Raw genomic sequence first — 27,947 nt, forward strand, 5'->3', positions numbered from 1 at the left:
CACTCCCAGACCTATTTCATATTCTTATTTGGAAACAGGGTCTCTTAAACCAGTGAGGCTGACTTTGAACCAGCGTGATCCTCCTGTCTCCGCCTCCCAAGCACGGGGATTACAAGCATGTGCCACCACGCCTGGCATTTTATTCTTTATTTTGAAACAGGGTCTCACTGAGTTGCAAAGGGCCTCACTAAGTAGCTGAGGCTGGCTGTGAACTTGATCCTCTTGTCTCAGCCTCCTAAATTCTGGAATTATAAGCATGCACCACCATGCCCAACTTCTAGCCATCTTTAAATGCGTTCCAGCAATTGTTTTTTCTTTGGTAAAAGCCTTTCCTGATTCCTGTGGGTAAAATTCTGTTGTGCCCTTTGTACTCCTATACTGCATTGTCTAACTCTGCAAAATATTTAACTCTGAAAAGGTGATTTGTTCTATTTGTTTATATGTTTGTTTTACCCACGAACTATGAGATTTTCAAAAGCAAAAAAAATTTTAACACTCAATGTCTAACTAGATTTCTAACACAAATTAAGTGCATAAGAAATTTTTGTAAATGAATGAACACAAGTACTTTATGGCTGGTCAAGAGAGAAGTTATTCAAGGTAAGGTCAGAGAAAGAGGTATGTGTAGGCCACTGCAAGGAGCTTAGATTTTCTTCTAAGTGTGGTAGGACATCACTGTAGGTTTTAACACAAGGAAATGGAGTTTTTCATATATAATTTCATAAGAGAATTTGACTCTTGAGTAAGAATGGATCACAGAGAGGTTAAGAGTAGAAACAAGGTGACCAGTTAAAAGGCTACAGAAAGTCTAAGCAAGACTTCTTGGGCTAAAGTGGTGGCAATAAAAATGGAGAGGGGTGGTCAATTCTGAAATATGTTTTCCAGGAAGAACTCGTACAACTTGTTATTGATTTTGATGCGGGCAACAAGTAAAAGAGAGGAATCAAGGAAGATACCTTTTTTTCCCTTGAATAGCTGAATGGAATGATTATACCCTTTACCAAACTGAGAAGACTGTTTTAAGCAAAAATATAATTTTGGACACATTAGGTTTTTATTTATTTACTTACTTATTTTCATGGTGCTAAGTATTGAACCCAGGGGCATTCTACCTCCAAGCTATACCCTCAATCCTGTTTTATTTTCATTTTTTGATACATAGTCTCAAGAGTGATGAGAATCTCACTACTTGCTGAGGCTGTTCTCAAACCTGCAACTCATCTGGCTCACACTAGGTTTTAGATGCTTGTTAGAAATCCAAATGGACAAGACAGGAAGGCAGATAAATTTGCCATTATGAAGCCTAGGACATAGGGAAAAACTGAGATAAAACATGGAACAATGCAGGATATAGATGATGTTTAACGCCTTGGGAGAGGCTGGAGGTATAACTCAGTGGTAGAGTATGTGCTTAGCATGTGAGAAGCTCTGGGCTCAATCCCTAGCACCAAAATAATTAATAATTAATTAAAGCCTTGGGAGTTGATAGGATCATCTGTAAGAAATTATCATCTCTATCATCTATAAGAGTCCCTTCAATATCCAGCAACTAGGTGGAGAAAGAGAAGTTTGCAAAGAGCTGTAATCACACATCTAAAAACAAAGAGAACGTGGTGTCCCAGAGGTCAGTTCAGGAAAGGAAAAAATAATCAGCTGGTTCAAATACTGTGAGAGGTGAAGTAAGATGAAGACAGGATGTGAGGGTGATCTGGCGGCGACATCTATCACCTCATTGATAGCCAGGGTTGCTTCAGCTGAGTTGGCTGGCTAGGAGGTGTCTCCTTCCTCCCTCACCACTCCATGTGCATTCCTTCTGAAGCCACACACTAGGTCAAAGAGGACAACTTCATAAGAGAGGGGAGGACTGGTCTTAAGGGAGCAGCTGTATCTCCTGCCAGAACCTCAAAACAAGCTCTTAAGATGAGGACAAAACAAGGTGGATTGGATTTGGCAATGTGAGGACTGCTGGTGTCCCTGTTCAGTCTTGAGAAAGAACCTACATTGGAGTTCATTGATAGGTGTTTGTCTACTGTCATTCTACTACTTTACCTCTCTACAACCCTCTGTAGGGTGCCTTCTGACTGTCTCACTGAATCTGTTCTGGCTAAGGACACCAACTGCATCATCATTATCCAATCTAGCGGACAATAATTTTTGTTCTTCTGATATTTGATCTCTCAGCATCATTTGAAATCTACTATCTCCACCTTGAAATATTCTTTGCTAGTATAGCCAACTTGTCCTCTTTCCTTTTTGGATACCTTTTCCTCTGTCCATCTCTTGAATAGTTGTATTTCTCAAGAATTTTATCCTAGATTCTTTCCTTATTTCTTATATACCCTCTTTGGATAATCTCATTCATAGCCATGGTTCAGTGATTATTAAAGTGTAGGCAACTTCACACTTTATTATCTCAGTTTAAATGGGACCTCAGAGGAGCCTTCTCTGACCATACTAACTAATTATATCTCCTCTTTATTCTCTATCATAGAAAACTTTTTGTTTCCTTAATAACACATAATTTGCATTTTTGTTATTAATTATAGGTTACATAGACTGTACACTTTATACAGACTGAGAGCAATTTTGTTTTGTTCATTGCTATATCCCCCAATATAATCACAGTTTTATCTCCCCAAAATGGATACTTAGGCTATCCACAGTTCATCCAGTTAATGACAAATGCACAAGTCTTGTTCTCCCTCATTCCCTCTGCTTTGCTAATTTGCTAGAACGATGCACAGAATTCAGAAATATACTTATTACTTCTAGTTAATGATAAAAGATATAATTCAGGTATAGTCACATGGGAAATATGCATAAAATAAGGTATGGGATTGAGGGGCACAGAGCTTTTATGCCCTTTCCAGGCACACCATCATTCCAGCACCTCACTGTGTTCATCAACCTGGAGACTGTCCAAACCTTGTTTAGGGATATTTTTTTTCTTTTTAATGAGGATCCCATTATTTAGGCATCATTGATCAAATATTTCCATTGGTGGTTTTTTCTGGATATGGAGAAAAAAGAGAAGGGTTGAGGCAGAATGTTTTGTCAATCTAATTAGTAGTTGGTCCTCTGACAAGGAGCCCCCATCCTGAAGATTAATTATCTAAGAGCCCCCCCACCAAGAGTCATCTCATTAGCACAAATTCTGGCATAGTCGAAAGGAGCTTATTGTGAACAACAAAAAATTCTTCTATTGCTCATGAAATTCCAAGGGCTTTAGGAACTGTTAGTCAGGTTTCCATCATTATTACAAAATACATGAAAAATTTATTTATTTTGGTTCATGTTTTCAGGAGTTTTAGTCCTTGTTCAGCTGACTCTATTGTTTTAGTCCTGGAGCCAGGCAGAACATCATGGAGGAAGTATGTGGTAGAAAAAGCACTCATCTCATGGTGACCAGGAAGCAAAGATGGAGAGTACAGGGGACAAGGTCCCAATATCCCATTCAAGGACATGCCCCTAATGACCTAATGTCTTTATAGTAGGCCTCATCTCCTAAAGTTTCCACCATCTCCCAGCAGAATAGGGCTGGGGGTGTAGCTTGGAGTTAGAATGCCCTCCCATTCCCAGTACTTCAAAACAAGAAAAAAATGCTCTTTTTTTGTCACTAGAGATTAAACACAGAGGATTTCTTCCTCTTCCTAGACCCCCAACTCTTTTTATTTTTATTATTATTATTGTTATTTTTTTCTTGGTGGTACTGGGGTTTCTGGAAACCCTTCTACCTCCGGGCTACACTCTCAGACACCTATTTTTTTAATATTTTTATTTGGAAACAGGGTCTCTTAAGCCAGCGAGGCTGGTTTCGAACCTGCACAATCCTCCTGTCTCCGCCTCCAAAGCGTGGGGATTACAAGCATGCGCCACCACGCCCGACTTTATTTTTATTTTTTTATTTTGAGACAGGGTCACACTAAGTTGCTAAGGCTGGCCTTGAACCATGATTCTCCTGCCTCAGCCTTCTAAGTACTGGGACTACACGCATGCTCCACCAATGCCCAGCTAACGCCATTCTTTCGTACAAAGAAGACCATGCAGTAATATTAATTTCCAAAACATATATTACTTTTATAAACAACCCTCCCAACTGGGCGTGGTGGCGCACGCTTGTATTCCCAGCATTTTGGAGGCTGAGACCAGAGGATCATGGTTCACAGACAGCCTCAGCTACTACTTAGTGAGGCCCTCTGCAACTCAGTGAGACCCTGTTTCAAAATAAAGAATAAAAACATTGGGCAGGGGTGTAGCTCGGAGGTTGAATGCCCCTGGGTTCCATCCCCAGACCCGCAAAATAATAAATAAATAAATAAATAATAAATAAACAACCCTCCCCCTTTTTGTGGTCCTGGGGCTTAAACCCAAGGATGTTCTACTACTGAGCTACATCTCCAGCCCTTTTTATCTATTTACTTTTTTTTTTTTTTTTTGTAGTACTGGGTGATAAGTAAAATAAAAAATTAAATGCGAGTAAAATAAAAATAATGTGCGTACGGCGGAGTGTGAAAAACACGAGAGAGGTCCGGTACACGTGGCATGTAAAGTTTTAATTGCGCGGCTCTCCCGGGGATCAGGGCGAGGCACCGTGGGGCCCTCGCGCCTGTCCGAAGCTTGAGGACGCGGGCTCTCCTTTTAAAGGCATGCATCTCGCGAGATGGGGGTTTTACTCGTGGGAACACCCAATTCTCGCGGGGGTTTCAGCCCCTCCCTTGCCCTGCAGAGGTCATGTGACACAAAGTCACATGAGTGCAGGACCCAACTTAACATTCCGGCCTTTTGATGGTAGGGATAATGGATGACGATTGGACCCTCTAGCTTCTTCCTGCTGTCAAGGGGCGTCGTCAGGGGCCCCAGGCCGGGAGGAGTCGGGAGTTCAGTCCCCCAGAAGGGGGTGCAGGTGGGTGCATAGCTGCAGTGCGAATTGGAGGTTACCCTGGACAGCTTAGTGATGTGCGCTTGAGGAGGCTTGAACAGGCAAGGGCTATTAAAGAAAAAAACAAATCATGAGATTGAGCAGGCGACCAAAAAGGAGACTGGTTTACTCAGTACCTGGAGAGCTACCCTGAGCTGGCAAAGAGGATGGAGGTTGAGGGATCCAGGAGCCATCAGTCTTCAGCCAGGCTGAGTAGGGCCAGCGGCGGGGCCTGGTCTGGAAAGGTGCTCCCCCTGTGTTGAGGCACCTGGGGCTCACCCTTTTCCAAGGGCACTGTTCCAGTGGCCCTCCTGGCCACACGCTGAGCAGTCTGATTGGTAGGCGTGGCTTTGCCCCACTTGAGGCAGGCTCCTGGAGGTAGTTGTTGTTGCAGTCCTCCACACCTAGGTGGCGCTCCAGGTGGCTGAGCCGCCACCGCCAGCCGAAGGGCAGCTACCAGGGATCTGCTTTTTGGCAAAGTCGGAGTGTATGCTCCATTTCCGCCTGTTTCTCTCTGGAATTAAAACTTAGATGCTATGTTAAGGTTCTGTCAGCTGCGACGGACCTATACTCACAAAGAGCACGTCCCGAGACGGGTGTCCAGCAAGAATGGCAATGCGGACTCCGCACGGGCAGACAGAGAGTGTCGCCCCAGCCCCGGCCCGGCGTTTCCCGCAGCACCTAGGGCACGCCCACGCGAGCCACCCAGCAAAATTGCAGTCTGGCGCGGGCCAAGATGGCGACTGTGACATCACCAGGCAGCGACTATGCGCCATCACAAAATGGCAGCTGGCGGGAAAATAAATGGAAGCTGATGGGGGAGAGCATTTGGAGGGATACCAGACCACTTAGAAAAGTTCCTAACTGTTCCTGGGCCACCGCAACCTATTTCCCAACTCATATCAAGGCAGACAGGCTCTCAGGGCATCTGCTAGTATAAAGGTTCGACTCCCCATAATTGGTTCGCGGGCGGAAACGAAGAACAGGAAATGGGCGTCCCCGATTTCCCTGCTCAATCGTTCGGAAACAGAGGTTAAGAGATAGGGAAGAACGTCTTCATTCCTTCTCAAAACCGGAGGATGACCTGGTCATCCACAGGGTGGTCCCAGTGGACCGGGGGACAATGGGTCACCAAGCGCTTGGATTTTTGGGTCCCAGTGGACCGGAAGACCCAAGTCCGGAACCCGCTAACCAAGGGAAGGAGGCAGTTTACCGGAGTGAAGTGTTGCCAGCCAGCGCTGGCTGCGACAGAAGCGCTGAGAAGCTGCTGGGAGCGTGGTGGAGCTGGGGCGCGTGGATGCCGGTGGCTGGTGTGGACGGCACTGGCGGCTGGCGCAGGTGGGATCAGTGGGGGTGTGCAGGCGGCATGGCTTGCCGGGCAGGCGGTGTGGAGACAAAATGGCTTCCAGGCACGCGCCAGATGCTGAGGCTGGGCCCCGAGGAGCACCGCCAGTGAGCCTGGCTCGGGGCGGGTGGGGCAAACCAGCCAGAGGTCCCGGCAGTGACCGGAGAACCAAGCTGGAACGGTGCTTTAGGAGGTCCAAGCGGCAGGCAGAGGTCCTGGCCCGCGCAGGCAGTTGGCAGGCAGAGCAAGTGCCAAGCTGCCTGGCTCGGGCCGGAAAGATGGCCGCCGACTCCTAGGATTGGTTAGGAGTGGAAAGTGGGAGGGATTAAAGATTGTGAGGCCTCCAGTGAGGCCATGAGGTAGGAGGGGTTAAAGATGGCGAGGCCTCCAGTGAGGCCATGAGGTGGGAGGGGTTAAGGATGGCGAGGCCTCCAGTGAGGCCATGAGGTGGGAGGGGTTAAAGATGGCAAGGCCTCCAGTGAGGCCATGAGGTGGGAGGGGTTAAAGATGGCGAGGCCTCCAGTGAGGCCATGAGGTGGGAGGGGTTAAAGATGGCGAGGCCTCCAGTGAGGCCATGAGGTGGGAGGGGTTAAGGATGGCGAGGCCTCCAGTGAGGCCATGAGGTGGGAGGGGTTAAGGATGGCGAGGCCTCCAGTGAGGCCATGAGGTGGGAGGGGTTAAGGATGGCGAGGCCTCCAGTGAGGCCATGAGGTGGGAGGGGTTAAAGATGGTGGGGCCAAGATGGCGGCCCCCCAGTGATTCCACGTGTCCAAGATGGCGGGCCAAAGCTGGCGACCCCCCCCCCCAGTAATTCCATGTGGCTGCTTACCGGAATGGCCAGGCCCAGGCAGCAGGGGTGGGCAGGCACAGGGTGAAGGGTGCCAGGGCGCGAGTCCGAGTGGAGAAACCAGCTGGAGCGCGGGCTGGACTTGGCAGGCCGGGGGCTGTTTAGCAGAGTGGCGGCCGCCTAGATGGAGGAGGCAGGCGGCCCCGGCAGGCGGGTCTAAGCAACGCCAGGCGTGGAGAAGACATAGGCACGCGGTGTGGCGCAGTCCGCGGGCGGCGCGGTCCCATTCCAGCAGCAGGCGGCGTGGGCAGGCGGGAACGGCGGTTTTAGGAGGTCCAAGCGGCAGTGGTGGGAGCAACGCCTGCAAGCGGAGCGCTGGTGTGGGACCTCACAGTCGAGCTGCTGGCGGGTCGGAGAGTCCGGGGCTCAAAAAGAGAGTAAAAATAAAAAGAGAAAACAGAAAAAAAAAAAAAAAGGAAAAAAAAATGGGGAGGGACCCAAGAGTTCTCCCGGTTCGGCACCAAATGATAAGTAAAATAAAAAATTAAATGCGAGTAAAATAAAAATAATGTGCGTACGGCGGAGTGTGAAAAACACGAGAGAGGTCCGGTACACGTGGCATGTAAAGTTTTAATTGCGCGGCTCTCCCGGGGATCAGGGCGAGGCACCGTGGGGCCCTCGCGCCTGTCCGAAGCTTGAGGACGCGGGCTCTCCTTTTAAAGGCATGCATCTCGCGAGATGGGGGTTTTACTCGTGGGAACACCCAATTCTCGCGGGGGTTTCAGCCCCTCCCTTGCCCTGCAGAGGTCATGTGACACAAAGTCACATGAGTGCAGGACCCAACTTAACACTGGGGATTGAACCCAGGGGGATTCTACTCAAGCTACACCAGCAGCCCTTATTTTATTTTTGTTTTGAAACAGGGTCTCGCTAGGCTCCTGAGAGTCTCCGACATTACTGAGGCTATCCTGGAACCTGTGATCTTCCTATCTCAGCCTTCTAAGTATGGGATTACAGGTGTGGGCCACCACTCCTGGGTAGCTAGCTAGCTTGCTTGCTTGCTTGATTGATTGACATAAGATGTTGCTAAGTTGCCTAGGCTGACCTGGTTTGTGATTCTCCTGCCTCAGAATCCTGAGTCGCTAGGCTCATAGACATGTGCCACCATGCCAAGTAACCTTTTTGTTTGTTTGTTTGTTTGCTTTTGCAGTACTGAGAATGTAACCCTGATGCATTCTACCTCAGCCTCCAAAGTACTGGGATTACAAACATGCACCACCAAGCCTGGCTCCCTTTTGTTTTTATTTCTTATTGTTTTGGTGACGCTGGGAATAGAACCTAGGGCCTTGTGAATGCTAGGCAAGTGCTCTACCATTGAGCCATATCCAGACCCTCCCCCCCCCCCCGGCATTTTGTTTTTAATCGGCCAAAATAACCTATGTCTAAATAACCTATGTCTTATAATGAACCTACTGAGCTCACCCTTTGTTTACATAACTGGGCCTATTTCAGTATCTGCTATTGTGTGTGTGTGTGTTACTGGGATGGAACCCAGGGGCATTCTACCTCTAAGCTATACCTCCAGCCCTATTTTTTATTCTTTATTTTGAAACAGGGTCTCACTGGGTCACAAATGGCCTCACTAAGTATGTGAGGATGTCAGTGAACTGCGATCCTCCTATCTCAGCCTCCCAAATGCTGGGATTACAAGCAAGCGCCTCCATCCCCAGATTATAGTTTGTATCTTTAAAGTTCCCCAAAAGCATCCATGTGGATTGGTCACCAGCCTGTGTTGCTTTTGGGAGGTAATGGAACCTTTTTCTTAATGCTAGATTAATATAACTTAATTTCACCATGGATTTATCCCAAGGCAGCACTTGAATATTGGAATATTGGGGACACTGTGTCTTGGCTATTTATTGTATCTGTTTATTTATTTTTTATTGGTGTATTGTAGTTATACATCTTTTGTGTGTGTGTGTGTGTGTGTGTGTGTGTGTGTGTGTGTGTGGTACTGGGGTTCCTGGAAACCCTTCTACCTCCAGGCTACACACCCAGACCCATTTTTATACTTTTTATTTTGGAAACAGGGTCTCTTAAGCCAGAGCGGCTGGCTTAGAACCTGCGCGATCCTCCTGTCTCCGCCTCCCAAGCGCGGGGATTACAAGCGTGAGCCACCACACCAGGCCTAGTTATACATCTTAATGAGGTACAAGATGGTAGAGGCATACATGCACACATCACTCATTTAGCTCTTCCCCTCTTCCTACCCCTTTATTATATCTGTTTATAATGCCTATTACTTTCCCCTACCTTTTAGGTAACTTGTAGGATACTGAATGACCTTTTTCTGCTTCTGCTCTAGTCAGTTTTCCTGAACTATGTATGTTTTGCCTTTATTAAAGACAATAACAAGCTGGGCGTGGTGATGCACGCTTGTAATCCCAGCATTAGGGAGGCTGAGACAGGAGGATTGTGCAGGTTTGAAGCCAGCCTCAGCTACTTAGTGAGGCTCTCAGCAGCTTAGTGAGACCCTGTTTCCAAATAAAATATAAAATCGGTCTGTGAGTATAGCCTGGAGATAGAAAGCCCTGGGTTCCATCCCCAGTACCACCAAAAAAAAAAAAAAAAACCAAAAAACAACAACAATAACCAAGCCAGGAGTGGTAGTATATACCTATATACACCTATAATCCCAGTACTTGGAAGGCTGAGACAGGAGGATCACAGGTTCACAGCTAGCCTTAGATATTTAGTGAGGCCCTTTGCAACTTAGATGGGACTGGGGATGTAGCTCAGAGGTAGAATGCCCCTGGGTTCAATTCCCAGTAATGCAAATAAAAAATAAAAATAATAAAAAACCAATAATCAGCCAGGCATTGTGGCACATGCCTATAACCCCAGTACTTTGGAGGCTGAGACAGGAGGATTGTAGCTTCAATACCAGCCTCAGCAACTTAGCAAGATTCTCAGCAACCTAATGAGAGGTCTTTCAAAACAGTAATAAAAAAGGGCAGGGGACGTAGCTTGGATGTAGAATGCCTCTGGGTTCAATCCCCTGTACCACGAAAATCAAAACACCAGCATTAGCCAAATATAGTGGTGTAAACCTGTGATCCCATCTACTGGAGAGGCTGAGGCAGGAGGACCCCAAGTTTGAGGCAGCCTGGGCAACTTAGTGAGACCCTTTCTCAAAGTAGAAAATAAAGGTTGAGCTGGGCGTGGTGGTACACGCTTGTAAACCCAGTGCCTGGGAGGCTGAAACAGGAGGATTGTGGTTCAAAGACAGCCTCAACTACATAGTGAGTCCCTTTGCAACTCAATGAGACCCTGTTTCAAAATAAAAAATAAAAAATCAGGGCTATCTAGCTTGGAGGTAAAATGCCCTGGGTTCCATCCCCAGTACCAACCAACCAACCAACCAACCAACCAACCAACAAATAAATAAATAAATAAAATAAATGTTGGGCCGAGCGTGATGACACATGTTTGTAATCCCAGTACTTGGGAGGCTGAGACAGGAGGATTGCGCAGGTTTGTAGCCAGCCACGGCAGCTTAGTGAGGCTCTCAGTAACTTAGTGAGACCCTGTTTCCAAATTAAAAAAATATAAAATATGTAGCTTGGAGTAGAAGGCCCCTGGGTTTCATCCCCAGTATCACAAAATTAATTAATTAGCAATTAAATAAAGATTGGGGATGAAGTTCAATGGTAGAGCACCACTGGATTCAGTCACTAGTACCACACACACACAAAAAAAAACAGCCTTTGTTAGAAAAATAAACTACAGTTCTTACATATCTAGAATGAGTTTAGTTTTCCCTTCAGTAGAAATTAAAGAGGCTAGAGATTATATAAACTTTTAGGTATAATCTGTAGTAAAATGGCAAAAGCAATTTGCAAATTAGGTAAGAAAAAAATTAATGAGAAGCTGGAAGTGGTGGCACACACCTGTAATCCTAGTACTTCAGAGGCTGAGACAGGAGGATCAAAAGTTCAAGGCCAGCCTCAGCAACTAATTGAGACCCTGTTTCAAAATAAAAATAAAAAGGCTTGAGAGTGTAGCTCAGAGGTGGACTGCCCCTGGGTTCGAGCCGGAGTATCATAAAAAAAACTGAAGCCGGGCGTGGTGGCGCACGCTTGTAATCCCCGCGCTTGGGAGGCAGAGACAGGAGGATCGCGCAGGTTCGAAGCCAGCCTTGTGCACTGGCTTAGGAGACCCTGTTTCCAAATAAAAAAATATAAAAATAGGTCTGGGAGTGTAGCCTGGAGGTAGAAGGGCTTCCAGGAACCCCAGTACCACAAAAAAAAAAAAAAAAAAACTGAAAAAAAGTTGATGAGAAGAATACTTAGATCCAGGGAAGAACTCTTGACAAAAGTTTTATAGGCTAAGGAAGAAGCACATGAGACTAAATACTGCTGTGTACTCAAAAGCAGAGCCTGACAAAGCTAAAACGCTTTCTAAATATTAACTTTTGATCTGATTCAGCAATCTCATGATAGGTACATTAGTATAGCAAATATTAAAGTGACACAAAAGATAAAATTACGTGTCTGCGCCCAGAAATAACATTCAGAAATAGCTGCTCTCCTTTAGTGCCTCTTCCCCCTGCACCACCGCAGCACAAGCAGCCTGCAGGGGCTGCGCAGGCGTCATGGGGAGCGGGAGCTGGTTACCAGTGCTGCTAAGTCAAGAATATAGAAGCTGAGTCCAAGCTAATAGTAGGCAAGCCAGAGCTGATCCTGAGCTTGAAGAACAGTTTTTTCCTCAGGATGAGTTTATTTATTTATTTACTTTTGTGGCACTGAGGATTGAACCCAGTGGCATTCTACCTCTAAGCTATACCCCCAGCCCTATATTATTTTTTATTTTGAAATAGGGCCTCATGGAGTTGCTGAGGCTGGCAGAGAGCCTTGGATCCTCCTTTCTCAGCCTCCCAAGTACTGGGATTATAAGTGTGCACCACTGCACCTAAGAATAATATATATATATATATATATATATATATATATAAAATTTATATATATGCTTATATTTTATAAGCATATACATATGCTTATAAAATATATGTGTGTGCTTATATGTATGCTTATATACATATGCATATATATATATATATATATATATTTTTTTTTTTTTTGCGGTACTGGGGATGGAACTCAGGTGCATCGTACCTCTGAGCTACACCCCCAGCCCTATTTTTAAGTCTTCCGAATGGTAGGATTACAGCATGTGCCACCATGCCCGGCTCTCCTAAGATTATATTTTTAAAAGGCCATTCTACTATGTCAGAATATTCCCCTTAAAATAGTAGAAACTAGCTGAGCATGGTGGCACATGCTTGTAATCCCAGTGCATGGGAGGCTGAGACAAGAGGATCCAAGGCTCTCTGCCAGCCTCAGTAACTTCATTGAGGCCCTATTTCTTTTATTTATTTATTTATTTATTTATTTATTTATTTATTTATTTATTTATTTTGCGGGTCTGAGGATGGAACCTAGGGGCATTTGACCTCCAAGCTATACCCCCTGCCCTGTTTTTTATTCTTTATTTTGAAACAGGGTCTCACTAAGTTGCCGAGGGCCTCACTAAGTAGCTGAGGCTGTCTGTGAACCTGCGATCCTCCGGTCTCAGCCTCCCAAATGCTGGGATTACAAGCGTGCGCCACCACGCCCGGCTTCAATGAGGCCCTATTTCAAAATAAAATAAAATAAAATAAAATAGGGCTGGGAATATAGTTTAGGGATAGAACATCCCTGGGTTTAATCCCTAGTCTCACACACACACACACACACACACACACACACACGAAATTAGAAAGCCAGGGTACTAGAAAGGAAAACCTTCAGCTTTTCCTAGTGCTGAACTTTCAGGTTTGGCAAGTTTTAAGGAGTTGTAAATTAGGCCAGATCCCTCTCTCTCTCTCTCTCTCTCTCTCTCTCTCTCTCTCTCTCTCTCTCTCTCTCTCTCTCTCTCTCTTTTCTTTCTTTCTGTGGCCCTGGGGATTGATCCTAGGGGCATTCTACCTCCAATTTACACCCTTAGTCCTAGTTTAATTTTATTTTGAAACAGTGTCTCCCTAGGTCGATGAGCCTCACTACTTGCTGAGGCTGTCCGTGAATCTCGGATTCTCTTGTCTCACCCTTCCTTTCTAAGTACTAGGATTACAGGTGTGCAGCACCACATCCAGTTTAAGCCAGATCTCTTGTGTATGTGTGTGGTACTGAGAATTGAACCCAGGGGCATTCTACTTCTGGACTACACCCCCATCCCTTTATTTATTTATTTATTTATTTATATTTAAAAAAATTTTTGTGTGGTACTGGGGATTGAACCCAGGAGCATTCTACTTCTGAGCTACTCCCCCAGCTGTATTTTTTATTTTTTATTTATGAAACAGGTCTCACTAAGTTGTGGAGGGCTTCACTAAATAGCTGAGGATGGCCACAAACCTGCAATCCTCCTGTCTCAGCCTCCCAAATACTGGGATTACAAGTGTGCACCACCACACCCGGCTTTTATTTTTATTTTGAAGCAAGGTCTCCCTAAAGTTACTAAGGTTCTTGCTAAACTGCTGAGGCTGGCCTCAAATCTGCAATCCTCTTGTCTCAGTCTCCCAAGTACTGGTATTATAGGCTTGTGCCACCATGCCCAGCTGACCAGATCTTCCAGAAGAAAAAGAGCAGTAATAAAGTACGAATTGATGAATTTTTCTGTTTCCAGAAGATAGGGGAATGTATGGGAGTGTATGTCAAAGGCCTGTTTCTCCCTAGTAGGTGTGGAGGTTCCAGAAGAAACAAACAGATCTCCTCATCGCCTTTTATAAGCATAGAACTACAAAGTTAGAAACAGTCCTGCAGAAGATGCAGCAAACAGTGGCCAGCCAGGACAAGTAAGTGAAAGTCAGACTTCTAGACAACTTTTTTTCCCCTCCTTATTTCCTTGTAGTTGTAAAGATTGAAAATCTGCCTTGTGAGCCGGACATGGTGGCGCACGGTTGTAATCCCAGTATTTGGGAGGCTGAGACAGGAGGATCGCAGTTTCACAGCCAGCCTCAGCTACTTAGTGAGGCCCTTTGCAACTTAGTGAGACCCTGTTTCAAAATAAAAAATAAAAAATAGGGCTGGGGTTATAGCTTAGAGGTAGAATGCCCCGAGTTCATTCTCTAGTTCCACAAAAATAAAAATAAAAATAAATTGCTTTGTGATGTTTATGTTTGTTCTAGTGAAATCAGGTATAAATTTTGGTTGTGTGCATAAAGGGGAAAAGGAATTCTATTCTAACTCCCTTGAAATCATACTGTGGGACTGCTTTTTTTTTTTTTTTCACCTGATTATTCTTATCAAAACTGACTTTGTCTCCCTGAATCATCAGATCTCTGACAGGAACAGCTTGTATATCTGCAAGCATTTCTGAGTAAGCAGTAGCTGGATGTTGATTATGGTGATGACGGTACTGAAGATAATAGTAATTATATTAATAATTTTCTCCTACTAACCTGGAGCTGATTGCTTTCATCTTTTGCCTAGAGAGCTGTCAGTCTTAAGAAAAGAGAATGGAGAACTGAAGAAATTTCTAGCCATCCTAAAGGTGAATGAAATAGACATTTTTGTTATTATTTTTCCTCCTACATTTTCATCTCTCTAGCTGACTAAATGAAATAGTGCCTCCTCAGAAAGGAAGGGGAGGGGAGGAAGAAGGTGGAGGTTAATTAATGTAAAAGCTATATTCGAATTTGTGTATACTCAGTATTGGGAGAGAGGAAAAAGGGGAAGTGGGGGAGGGCACCAAGTACTGTGTGAATCCATGCCATTGTCAACATGATCCACGTTATCATGTGAGACTACAGTGCACCAATAAAAAAAGAAATAGTGCTTCCTAACCTTTTTTGTATAATAGCACCCATAGAAACTGATACTATTTGTATATCAAGCACACTGTAGTAAAGGAACAAAGCCACAAAAGACTTTGAAGGAATGAAAGAATAATATTTAGCATACATGTAACCCATTCTTGCACATCAGTGACTTGGGACATACTAGATAGAAGCTCCCTTTTGAAGAAACAACTATCGCCACTTAAATTTTTTCTTCAAGAAGCCCAAGACACCTTGGGGCCCTTCCTATTCCACACATTCAGTTTTCTAGCCACTTATTTTTTCTTGCAAATGCTGTGTGTATTTTTATAATTTTCCTACTGCTCCCATTCCTATAACTGTTCTAGCACATTGCAATCATGTGCTTCTTTGAGTACCCAGAGACTCTCCATATTTTCCTATATTAGTCTACAGGATTCCCAGTGTGCTGCTATGAAGAGAAACTAAAATTTTATTCCTGCAAAACTAGTAATTTTCTAAGAAAATACTGCTGCTGTTTTTCCCCTATTGGAAATCTTAGCAGCCCAACTAGGAGATATTATAGCTGAGTTATCAAACAAGTAAGACTGAGAGCCACTGATTAGGACCTTTCATTTGCAGCTTCCTTACTCCCATTTTTTTTTTTACCTACAGGAATCTCCAAGTCGGTACCAAGGAAGCAGGTCAGTTTTATTAGCAACCATACTAGCCCTCACCTTGAAAACTTCTTTTTAAAGTTTTTGGTATGGCCGAGCGTGGTGGCGCTTGTAATCCCCGTACTTGGGAGGCTGAGACAGGAGGATCGCACAGGTTCGAAGCCAGCCTTGCTGGTTTAAGAGACCCTGTTTCCAAATAAAAATATAAAAAATAGGTCTGGGAGTGTAGCCCGGAGGTAGAAGGGCTTCCAGGAACCCCAGTACCACGAAAAAAAAAAAAAAAAGAAAGAAAGAAAAGAGAAGAAAGAGAGAAAAAAAAGAAAGGATATCGCTATGTTTTTGAGGCTGGCCTCGAACCTGTCCTCCTCTTTTAGCCTCCCAAATACTGGGATTACAGGCATGCACCACCACTCCGAATCAGTACCAGTTCCTGTTAATTGGCGATGCTTGTGTCCTACTAATTGTTATATATATAATACATGGATATTTATATATATGTATGTTACATTTATATATATGTATTAGTACTGGGGGTTGAACCCAGTACTACCTCTGAACTACACCCCCAGTCCTTTTTATTTTTATTTCATTTTGCTAATTAATAATAATAATATATAATAATATATAATATAATAATATAATATATATTATATTATTATGATGATTATGCAGTACTGGGGATAGAACCCAGGGGCATTCTACCTCTGCGCTATACTCCCAGCCCTATTTTTTTTCTTTTTTTTTTCTTTTTTTTTTTTTGGTGCACTGGGATTTCTGGAAACCCTCTACCTCCAGGCTACACTCCCAGACCTATTTTATACTTTTATTTGGAAACAGGGTCTCTTGAGCCAGCACGGCTGGCTTTGAACCTGTGCGATCCTCCTGTCTCTGCCTCCTAAGCGCAGGGATTACAAGCGTGCGCCACCACGCCTGGCCTACCCCCATCCCTATTTTATTTTTTATTTTGAAACAGGGTCTCACTAAGTTGCTGCGGCTAACCTTGGACCTATGATTCTCCTGTCTCAGCCTCGCAAGTACTGGGGTTACAGTCATGTGCCACCATGCCCAACTTTATTTATTTTTTACTTTTTGTGGTACTGGGGGTTAAATCCAGGGGTTTTCGATTTCTGAACTATACCTCAGCCCTTTTTATTTTTTGTTTTGAAACACGGTCTCACTAAGTTGCTGAGGCTGGCCTGAAAACTTTGATCCTCCTGTCTTATCTTCTCGAATACTTTAAATATTTTAAATGTCGGTCCTGTATTAGTGGATTTAAAGACACAGCACCCTGAATGCACTGTTACTGCCTAGTGTTCTTTCATACTTCTGTACTTTTTAGACACTCAAAATAAGAATTAACCTTTGTGATTTTTTTTCTTTGCAGTGCTAGGGATCAAACCTAGGCCTTGTACTTGCTAGGCAAGCACTCTACCACTGAGCTATATCTCCAACCTCTGATTATATTTTATCTCTCTCACTGGCTTGTGAGTTTATCAAAGAGAGGTTATAACCTCTCTTTGTAACCTCAAGATCTGGGACATATAGACACTAAAAACATGCTTGTTGGATAGATGGGTTAGAGAGAATGAAGGGATTATGAATGGATGGACAGATGTAAGGTAAATATTCTTGGTGAGTCACTGTGGGAATGAATAAAGTACTTCAAAATTTGTAAGTCTGGCGTGGTAGTGCCTGCATGTAACTCCAGGAGTTGGGAGGCTGAGACAGGAGTATTACAGGTTTCAGGTCAGTCTCGGCATCTTAATGAGATTCTCAGCAACTTAGTAAGACCCTGTTTTGAAATTTAAAAAAAAATGGTTTGGGTATAACTGAGGTAGAATAATCCTGGACTCAATCCCCAGTACAAAAACAAAACAAAAACAAACAAAAATTTTGAGACAACAGAGTGGTAAAGAAATTTTTATTGAGGGTCTTATTGGAAACTTTGTTTCCATATTTTGGAGTTACACCTGTAATACATGAGAGCAAATAATCCGTGCTCATAGAGGAAGCTACTATTTCTATGAACGGTGATCTCCTACAGTGGCCCTCAACTTCTACTTAGTGAGATTAGAGATACCTCTTTCTTTTTGCTTTCTTTCAGGCTGACCACACCTCGACCAGTGGGCATTACTTCCCCATCACAGTCAGGTAGATGGTATTTTTTTTGCCCAAATATCTGCGTGAGATTAATAAATAATAAATAATAAATATGGAAGGTGCTTTTCTCTCAGAGGCCATAATATAATTCACCTAATCATATGTATGATATGAAAAATATCAGCCGGGCGTAGTGGTGCATGCTTGTAATCCCAGCATTTGGGAGGCTGAGACAGGAGGATCGCCGTTTGCAAACAGCCTCAGCTATCTAGTGAGGCCCTTTGCAACTCAGTAAGACCCTGTTTCAAAATAAAGAATAAAAAATAGGGCTGGGGTATAGTTCGGAGGTAGAATGCCCCTGGGTTCTATCCCCAGTATCGCAGGGGGGAAAAAATCATCTAAATCATCTAACCAGGTACCACTCAACTATTGATGGCGAGTGTGTGTGTGTGTGTGTGTGTGTGTGTGTGTGTTACTAGGGACTGAACCCGGGGGCATTCTACCTCTGAGCTACACCCCAGCCTCATTTTTTATTTTTATTTTGAAACAGAATCTCGCTAGGTTGAGAAGTCTCACTACTTTCTGAGGCTGTCCTTGAGCCTGTGATCCTCAATCAGCCTCTCAAGTACTGGGATTACAAGCGTGCGCCACCATGCCCGGCTGTTGGCAATTTCTCATCTTGTACTTTGTTCTCTTTCAGTTACTCCACGACTCAGTTCCCAGCATAGCAGCCAAGTGGTCAGGTGAGTAGAGGCCTACACAGCAATATCAAAGACTGTTGGTAAAAATTGTAAGGTGAAATAATACCTAAATGTGTCTCAGATTGGGACTGAAGAGACTTTAGGTCTATGTCAAAGTTTAACACCAGGTTTTTTGTCTCACTTTGTACAGCCGGTCCTCCTCCATGGAGTCTATCCCTTATAGAGTGGCTGGCCTTGGTATTGTGGAACAAGTAAGCAATATTCACCGTGTGTGTGTGTGTGTGTGTGTGTGTGTGTGTGTGTGTGTGTTGCTAGAGATGTGAACACAGGAACATTTTACCTATGAGCTACACCTCAGCCCTATTTTTATTTGGAAGCAAGGTCTTACTAGGTTGATGAGAGCCAAGAGCCTCATTAAGTTTCTGAGATGGTCCTCCAACCTACAATCCTCCTGTCTCAGCCTCCCAAGTACTAGGATTACAAATATGCACCATTACACCTGGATAGGAATGTTAAATTTATATTGGCTTTGGTATAAATTATATGATGACATGCAGACCCTGTGGGTTTTTTTTTTTTTTTTTGGCAGTGGAGATCTAATATTAGAAGCTGGGGTGGAAATATTGGAAGTGTTCAAGGACTGGATTAACAGTGCCTATCATGTTCGTTTTGGAAGTCACTAAGTATAGATCTTTTTTTGGCTAGTATGACCATTTTATGGAGACAATATATACTTGGATGTATAGATCCAGAGGAATAGCAAGGAATAGGGAAACTGGAGAACCAGGACATATTTATTAATATTTATTATTTGTCCACCAGGGAGGCAGCGTCCTGCAGGGAAGAAGCACTCCCAGAGACTCTTACACTGGTGAGAGGAGAAAAAAGTGTCAGAAGTTAACATATTTTCTGTAGAGACCAGCAGATTTCTTTGTATCTGTGCATAATGTTATTTTGCATATTTTTCCAGATAGTGATTACAAGTATACAGACATATACAACAGGTGTTCAAATAATGTTATTTTTGTTCTCAAACTACTAAGGGAAAATTAAAATTTAAGTTATCACTAGGAAGGTAACTTAGTAAAATAGACTTCAATTGTTTTATTTTTTATTTTTTATTTTTATTTTTTTTGATGAAAAAAACTCGTCTTTAATAAAATATTGCTCAGCAGGGCATGGTGGCGCAGGCTTGTAATCCCAGCACTTGGGAGGCTGAGAAAGGAGGATCGCACAGGTTCGAAACCAGCCTCAGCTACTGAGTGAGGATCTCAGCAATTTAGTGAGACCCTCTTTCCAAATAAGGTATAAAATAGGTCTGAGAATAGCTTCTGGGTTCCACCCCCAGTACCACTAAATAAATAAACAAATAAACAAACAAGTAAATAAAATATTGCTCAAATTTAGCAGGTATATCTAAAACACATGAAATGACAAGTAACCTGTACTAAATAGTTTTGGATATCATAATGTAAAAAATAAGGTTTCTTCATAAAAGAGAGACCTGTTTTCAAGCTCTCTATGCAATATATACCACTTAGATAAGCTTTCACTTTAATGAAATTTTATTTTTTAGATTGATGTGATTTGCTAAATTTCAAATCTCTATACCACCATGATTCATGTTTCTTTATGCTTCATAGTACCTAGAACAAAGCTAGGTACATGGTAAGTGCCAAGAATTACTAATGCAACTTAATCTAAAGAATCAAATCTTTTGTGAAGAAAAAAAATCCAGTAATGTCAAATAACAGATAATAAATTTTAAAATTTTCTAAAATTCCTTAAACCCAGGGTAATTCTACCTCTGAGCTAAGCTACACACTTCAATTGTTTTACATGGCCACAAGATGGCAGTACAAGTTAGGTCCAAAAGTACAGTTAAAATGTTAAGTTGTTGGCCTGAAGAGTGTCTGGCTTTTTCTCTGTGTATTAAATAAGGGTATCCTAGTGAAGAAATATTTTTATTTCATCTGCTAAATTTCTCATTTATATTCTCTTAGAACTATGATTATTATTTAGTATTTTCAAGGGCATTAATCAACCTCTAGAGAATACTTATCAGAATTTTTTTTTCTTTTATAAGAGGTAAATTTGAAATTTCCAAATCTTTCATTTAAAAAATTCACCAGGAAGCCATGCTTGAGACATTCAGGAGCCTGAGACACGAGGATCGCAGTTCCGGACAACCTCAGCTACTTAGTAAAGCCCTCTGCAACTCAGTGAGAGCCTGTTTCAAAATAAAGAATAGAAAATAGGGCTGGGGGTGTAGCTCAGAGGTAGAATACCCCTGGGTTCCATCCCCAGACCCGAAAAAAAAAATCACCCTAATTCTTCCACACTCAGTCCTTTGAAAAATGTAGATGTTCTAGCCAAATTATTTTAGTCAGGTTGATAGTATTGTTCTCCTCTTTCATTCTTAATCGTACTACCTGGAGTCTTCTCTTTTTTCTTGGTCAGTCATTTCTCTTTCTTTCTTTCTTTCTTTCTTTCTTTCTTTCTTTCTTTCTTTCTTTCTTTCTTTCTTTCTTTCTAATATATTTTTGCCAGGCATGGTGATGCACGCTTGCAATCCCAGTACCTTGTGAGACAAGATGATCACAGGTTTGTAGTCAGCCTCAGCAACTTAGGCCCTCCACAATTTAGTGAGACCCTGTTTCAAAATAAAGAATAAAAAATAGGGCTAGTGGTGTATCTCAGGGGTAGAATGGTGCTGGGTTCAGTCCCTGGTGCCAATAAACAAATAAATAAAAAATAAGCAAGCAAGCAAGTTTGGCATGGTGGTGCACGCTTGTAATCTCAGCATTTGGGAGGCTGAGACAGAAGGACCGTGGTTCACAGACAGCCTCAGCTACTACTTAGTGATGCCCTTTGCAACTCAGTGAGACCCTGTTTCAAAATAAATAATAAAAATTAGGACTGGGGTGTAGCTTGGAGGTAGGAATGCCCCTGAGTTCCATCCTCAGTACCGCAAAAAAAAAAAAAAAAAAAAAAAAGAAATGTATTTGTTGTTGTACTGGGGATGGAACCCAGGGGCTTTTTGCCTCAGAGCTATACCTTCAGCCCTATTTTTTATCTGAAAACAGTGTCTCCCTAAGTTGCTGAGAGCCTTGTTAAGTTTCTAAGGCTGGTTTTGAATCTGTGATCCTCCTGTCTCAGCTTCCCAAGTACTGGAATCACAGGCATGCACCATACGTCCAGCTAGAAAGAATGCATTTTCTGCTATTGTTGTGTAGACTATTGTATAAAATCTGGCAGGTTTCATTGACATATAGTGTTGTTCAATTGGTATGCTTCAGGCTGGAAATGTAGCTTAATGGTAGAGTGCTTGTAATTAGTATGCACAAGGCTCTGGTTCAGTCCTCAGTAGCCCCCTCCCACACACATACAGTTGGTATGCTTCTCTTTCTGACTTTCTGTCTAGTTGTTCTGACCATTTTATTGAAAGTGGTGTATTGAAGTCTTTAACATTTATTGGTGAATTGCCTAATTTTCTCAATTCTGTAAGTTCTTACTTTGTCTTTAGAACTTTATTGTTAAATGCATATATGTAATGTCTTTTTGATGGATTGAACATTTTATCTTTGTATAATGCCTTTTTTAAGCCAGGCGTGGTGGTACACGCTTGTAATCCCAGCATTTGGGAGGCTGAGACCCGAGGATCGTGGTTCGTGGACAGCCTCAGCTACTTAGGCCCTTTGCAACTCAGTGAGACCCGATTTCAAAATAAAGAATAAAAAATAGGGCAGGGGGTGTAGCTTGGAGGTCAAATGCCCCTGGGTTCCATCCCCAGACCCACACACAAAAAAATAATAATGCCTTTTTTTGTCTCTAGTAATAATTTTATCTTTGTGTGTGGTACAAGATATTGAACCCAGGAGCATTCTGCCTCTGAGCTACAAACTCGGTCCTATTTTATATATTTTTTATTTTGAAACAGCCTTGTAATTTACTGCATGCTGGCCTTGGAACTATAATCCTCCTGTTTCAATCTCTTACATACAGGGCTAACGGTATACACACTGTCCTCAGCTACAATTTTATCTTAAAGTCCATTTTGTCTGTTATTACCGTAGACACTCCAGCTGTTCACTGTTTGCATGAGATAGCTTTTTTCATCTTTCTACATTGTGTGTGTGTGTGTGTGTGTGTGTGTGTGTGTTCAAACCCAGGGCCTCACACATGTTAAGCACACACTGCCACTGAAGTTGGGCATGGTGGCATGTGCTACCATGCCCGACGATATCTATGTGTCTTTGAGTCTAAAGTGAGACTTTTGTAGGCAGTGTATAGTTGAAAATTTTGTTGTTTTTTCAATCCTGATAGTACCTGATTACTTGGAGAATTGAATCTATTTTCAGCTAATGTAAGTTTTTGTAGTATTAGGGATTGAACCCAGGAGCATTCTATCTCTGAGCTAGGCCCCCAATCCAACTTTTTTATTCTTTATTTTGAAACAGGGTCTCACTAAGTTGAGAGGGCCTCTCACTAAGTAATTCAGGCTGGCTGCAAATCTGGATCCTCCTGTCTCAGCCTGCCAAATACTGGGATTACAAGCGTGTACCACCACACCCAACTCCAGTTAATGTAACTTCTGATGAGGAAGAACTGTCATTTTGCTTTTTGTTTTATATATGTCTTTTTTGGTTCTCAGTGCCCCTAGTACTGCTTTCTTTTGTATTAAGTTGATTATTTTCTAATAACCACTTTAGTTTCCTTGTTCTTTTACTATATTCAAAAAATTTCCTAAACCGGGCATGGTGGCGCATGCTTGTAATCCCAGCATTCAGGAGTCTGAGACTGGAGGATTGCGGTTCACGGACAGCCTCAGGTACTTAGTGAGGCCCTTTGCAACTCAGTGAGGCCCTGTTTCAAAATAAAGAATAAAAAATAGGGCTGGGGTGTAGTTCGGAGGTAGAATGCCCCTGGGTTCCATCCCCAGACACACACACACACACACACACACACACACACACACACACACAAAGACAAAAAATTTTCCTTAGAGATTGCAATTAATATATTAATTCATAACAATATAGTTTAGACTAATACCATAACTTAAACTGGGCATGGTGACGCACACTTGTAATCCCAGTACACTGGAGGCTGAAACAGGAGGATCACAGTTTCATGGCCAGCCTCAGCAACTTGTGAGGCCCTCTGCAACCTAGTGAGACCCTATTTCAAAATAAAGAATAAAATAGGACTGGGGTTTAGCTCAGAGGTAGAATGCCCCTGGGTTTAATCCCTAGTACTGATTATATATATATATATATATATATATATATATATATATATATATATATTAATAACACCGTACTTAAGTTCAATAGCATACAAAAACTTTGCTCCTATGTAGTTTTCTCTCTCCCCTCCTGGTACTGTTAGTATATTAATTATATATTTACAAATTATGTGCTTATTAATACAAATTCACAGTTTTTTGTGTGTGGTACTGGGAGTAGAACCCAGGGGCTTTTCTACCTTTGGGATATACTCCCAGACCCATTTTATACTTTATTTGGAAACAGGGTCTCACTAAGTTGCTGAGAGCCTCACTAAGTAGCTGAGGCTGGCTTCAAACCTGTGCGATCCTCCTGTCTCAGCCTCCCAAGCGTGGGGATTACAAGTGTGTGTTACCACGCCCGGCTCAAGTTCACAATTATTGTTTTATTTTTGTGTTTTAAATTTATTTTTATTGCCGGGTGTGGTGGTGCACGCTTGTAATCCCTGCGCTTGGAAGGCGGAGACAGGAGGATCGCGCAGGTTTGAAGCCAGCCGCGCTGGTTTAGGAGACCCTGTTTCCAAATAAAAATATAAAATAGGTCTGGGAGTGTAGCCTGGAGGTAAAAGAGCTTCCAGGAACCCCAGTACCACAAAAATATATTTATTTATTTATTTATTTATTTATTTATTTATTTATTTATTTATATTTTGCCGCACTGGAGATGGAACCCTGGGGCCTTCTACCTCTGAGCTACACTCCCAGGCCTATTTTATATTTTTATTTAGAAACAGGGTCTCACTAAGTTGCTGAGAGCCTCACTTATTAGCTGAGGCTGGCTCTGAACCTGTGTGATCCTCTGTCTCAGCCTCCAAAGTACTGGGATTACAAGTGTGCGCCACTGCACTTGGCTATAATTATTGTTTTATGTAATTGTCTTTTAAGTCAAATAGGAGAAAAATGTTAGAAACAAAAATATACTTATACCTTTTTTTATTTATTTATTTTTGTGGTGCTGGGGGTGGAAACCCAGGGGCTTTTCTACCTCCAGGCTATACTCCCAGACCTATTTATACTTTATTTGGAAACAGGGCCTCACTAAATTACTGAGAGCCTCACTAAGTAGCCAAGGCTAGCTTGGAACCTGTGTGATCCTCCTGTCTCAGCCTCCCAAGTGCTGGGATTACAAGTGTGCGCCACCATGCCTGGCTCTTATACCATCTTTTAGATTTACCTATATAATTACTTTTCTAGTGTTCTTTATTAGTTTTGTTTGTTTGTTTGTTTGGTTAGTTTTATTTTTTGTAGTACTGGGGGTTGAATTCCAGAGCATTGTACCTCTGAGCTACACCTTTATTTTGAAACAAGGTTTCAAAATAAGTTGTGGGAGGCCTCACTAGTTGGTTGAAGCTGGCTTTAAATCTGTGCTTCTGTCTCAGCTTCCCTCTTACTGGGATTACAAGCATGCACCACCATGCCAGACGACGACGACGACGACTACTACTACTACTGCTATTACTACTTCTCCTTCTTCTCCTCCTCCTCCTCCTCCTTCTCCTCTTTCTCCTCCTCCTTCTCCTCCTCCTCCTTCTCCTTCTCCTCCTCCTCCTTCTTCTCCTCCTCCTCCTCCTATTATTATTATTATTATTATTATTATCATCATCATCATCATCATTATTATTATTACTATTTGGTACTGCGGATTGGACCCAGGGGAGTTCTAACTTTGAGCTATACCCTTAGCCCTTTCAAAATTTTTTTTATTGGAAACAGGATATCCCTAAATTGCTGAGGCTGGCCTTAATCCTCCCGTCTCAATCTCTCAAGTGTGGGGATTACAGGGATGCACCACCACACCAGGCAGAAATGATTTCTATCAATTACTTTTTTCCCTTTGTACAGGCCATAATTTCTTGCTTCTTTGCATGTCACATAATTTGCACACTCTCAACACTTAGCCAGCCAGTGACAAATGTGCCCTTGCCTTTACTTTCTGCCTTTATTCCCTCAAGGTAGGTTCAGGATGGGAGCTAGCTCTCTCTCAGGTGTTTCCTGAGCTTGTGCACAGGCCTGGGCATGCACATTGCCTTCTGGGTTTCCAAGAATGTGTTGGGACTTTTAGACATCTTGTAGACATCTCATTCCTGTTAGGCTTTTTTGCCTCAACTGCAAGTCATCTTCTCAAGCAGCCCAAAATAAGTGTCTCTAATTGTTTTCAACAAACATAAGGGAAAAAATTTTTCTTCACTTGAACCTTGAGTTCAGAGTCAAGTCAAATAAAGAAAGCTTTGCAAATGGAGTCTTCCAGGGACACACTAGACGTGTCAAATAATAATGGTTCTCTAAGAATGAAGTTTGAAAGCACTCCAGCCCTGTACCTTCCCTGCAGTAACTGCCAGACTGTTGGCTTTCAAAGCTACCATGGAGCTGGAGAAGAAGTGATAATTGGGGAAGTTAAAATGCCACAAAACTTGATGTTTTTCCTGACGTCAGCAACTTTTTAAAAACAAGCATTCTCCAGATTGCTACAAGCTCTCTGTTAACTTCCAGAGTTTTGAAAAAGTTGATTTTGACCATTTTTGATAGTTTTCTCATTTGCTTTTATGGAGGAGGTAATCTTTGAAACTCTTTGTTCTACCATTTTTCTTCATGTCACTCCTAGTCAATTTAATGGCTTTTTGTTTTTAGCTAGACTTTCTGGTAATCTCATTTCTGGATTTTCCCACAGCCTCACTTTTTGCTTTTCTCACTTTTTGCTAGAAACTCCTTCACCAGCTTCAACACACAGCCTGTCTTACAGGTGAGTAATGTTATACGTTCTTTCTTTAGGGATCTGTTCACACTGACGCTGCCACCAGCCCTGGAGTTACTTCCTCACTGGCCTGTACCACTGAAGTTTGTAGTTAGCTTTGTAAACAAAAGAGAAGGTTGAGTACACTGTGCCCGATATACATCTGAAATATATCATTTTATTCTGTTGTAAGCAGTTTTTTTACCCCTCTCTGGCCTAAATATATAGGTTCTTCCTTTACAAGGAAGCCTTTTTACCTTTATTTTTCTTTTTCTCTGCTGATGCTTTTTTTCTCCTTTGTAGACCTTCACCTGCTTCCTCTGGGATTTTGACTTTAGGATCATTCCTAAATGGGGACTCAGGCCACACAAGAGTTCTTACCCCAAACAATTCTGGTAAGCTAAACAACATTCCCAAAGGAGTGGAGCTTCAATTGACACACATACTAAAGTGAAGATTTTCAAGGTACCAAGTCAAGATCTGTCACCCAATAAGCATTGTCTTCAGTGCCCTTTATTTTTAAATTTTATTTATTTATTTATTTATTTATTTATTTATTTATTTATTTTGCGGTATTGGGATGGAACCCAGGGGCATTCAACCTTTGAGCTACACACTCAGCCCTATTTTTTATTCTTCATTTTGAAACCGGGTCTCACTGAGTTGCAAAGGGCCTCACTAAGGAATAGATGAGGCTGTCTGTGAACTGCGATCCTCCTGTCTCAGGCTCCCAAATGCTGGGATTACAAGTGTGTACCACCACGCCTGGTTTCAGTACTCTTTAGTAATTTTTGAGTCATCCCATTTTCTCTACAGTAAAGGGAAACTGGATTTTGCCTGGATAGCACGTGCCCCATCACCAGTTGAATCCTACTGTTTAGCCAGGTTGACCTAAGGGGTTAAACTGTTTCCATTTTTTTATCCCTATGTTGAAAATGCTCAGAGTTCCCTCTGAAGATTATAAAACAATCTTTCCAATATAAAACTTTCTTCTCTCCATCTTTTTCCATAAAAGTACCTCTGCTACCAGCCCTCTTGATAAGGAGCTGCCATATTTCATAGCTCACCTATATTTTTGTATTGTCTCTCTATACACTCATAATTAAACTCAAATCTCAGACCACCCTGTCAGCACCCCATCCCCACAGGAAGAGAATGGGCTTTTTACCCTACTCTAAAATTGCTTAGCTAATACAGCCTTTTCCCTTCCATGTAGTGCTCCTCTGATTAAGAACTGCCAGCCGAACCAGGTGTGGTGGCAGATGCTTGTAATCCCAGCATTTGGGAGGCTGAAACAGGAGAATCGCAGTTCAAGAACAGCTACTTAGTGAGGCCCTTTGCAATCCAGTGAGACCCCGTTTCAAAAATAAAGAATAAAAAAATAGGGCTGAGGATGTAGCTCAGAGGTAGAATGCCCCTGGGTTCTATCCTGATACTGAAGAAAAAAAAAAAAAAAAAAAAAAAAAACAACGAACTGTCAGCTGGGCGTGGTGATACATACTTGTAATCCCAGTACTTGGGAGGCTGAGACAGGAGGATCACAGGTTCGCAGCCAGCCTCAGCTACT

At 42.6% G+C, this 27,947-nt stretch overlaps 1 protein-coding gene across 1 annotated transcript in view; it reads left to right on the forward strand.

Moving 5' to 3' along the window:
• RNF212B (ring finger protein 212B) overlaps positions 1-27,947 on the forward strand; it is a gene marked incomplete at both ends in the record, with an annotated part of 44,107 nt that overhangs the window by 11,238 nt on the left and 4,922 nt on the right. The window contains 9 exon segments of the mRNA XM_080707099.1: positions 13,827-13,942; positions 14,580-14,640; positions 15,560-15,588; positions 17,666-17,712; positions 18,362-18,404; positions 18,553-18,613; positions 19,185-19,233; positions 26,350-26,389; positions 26,684-26,775. Of these exon segments, the coding sequence (XP_080563225.1) occupies positions 13,827-13,942; positions 14,580-14,640; positions 15,560-15,588; positions 17,666-17,712; positions 18,362-18,404; positions 18,553-18,613; positions 19,185-19,233; positions 26,350-26,389; positions 26,684-26,775 (538 nt within the window).

The sequence above is a fragment of the Muscardinus avellanarius genome (assembly GCF_963383645.1).
Source record: "Muscardinus avellanarius genome assembly, chromosome: 12".
Lineage (NCBI taxonomy): Eukaryota > Metazoa > Chordata > Mammalia > Rodentia > Gliridae > Muscardinus > Muscardinus avellanarius.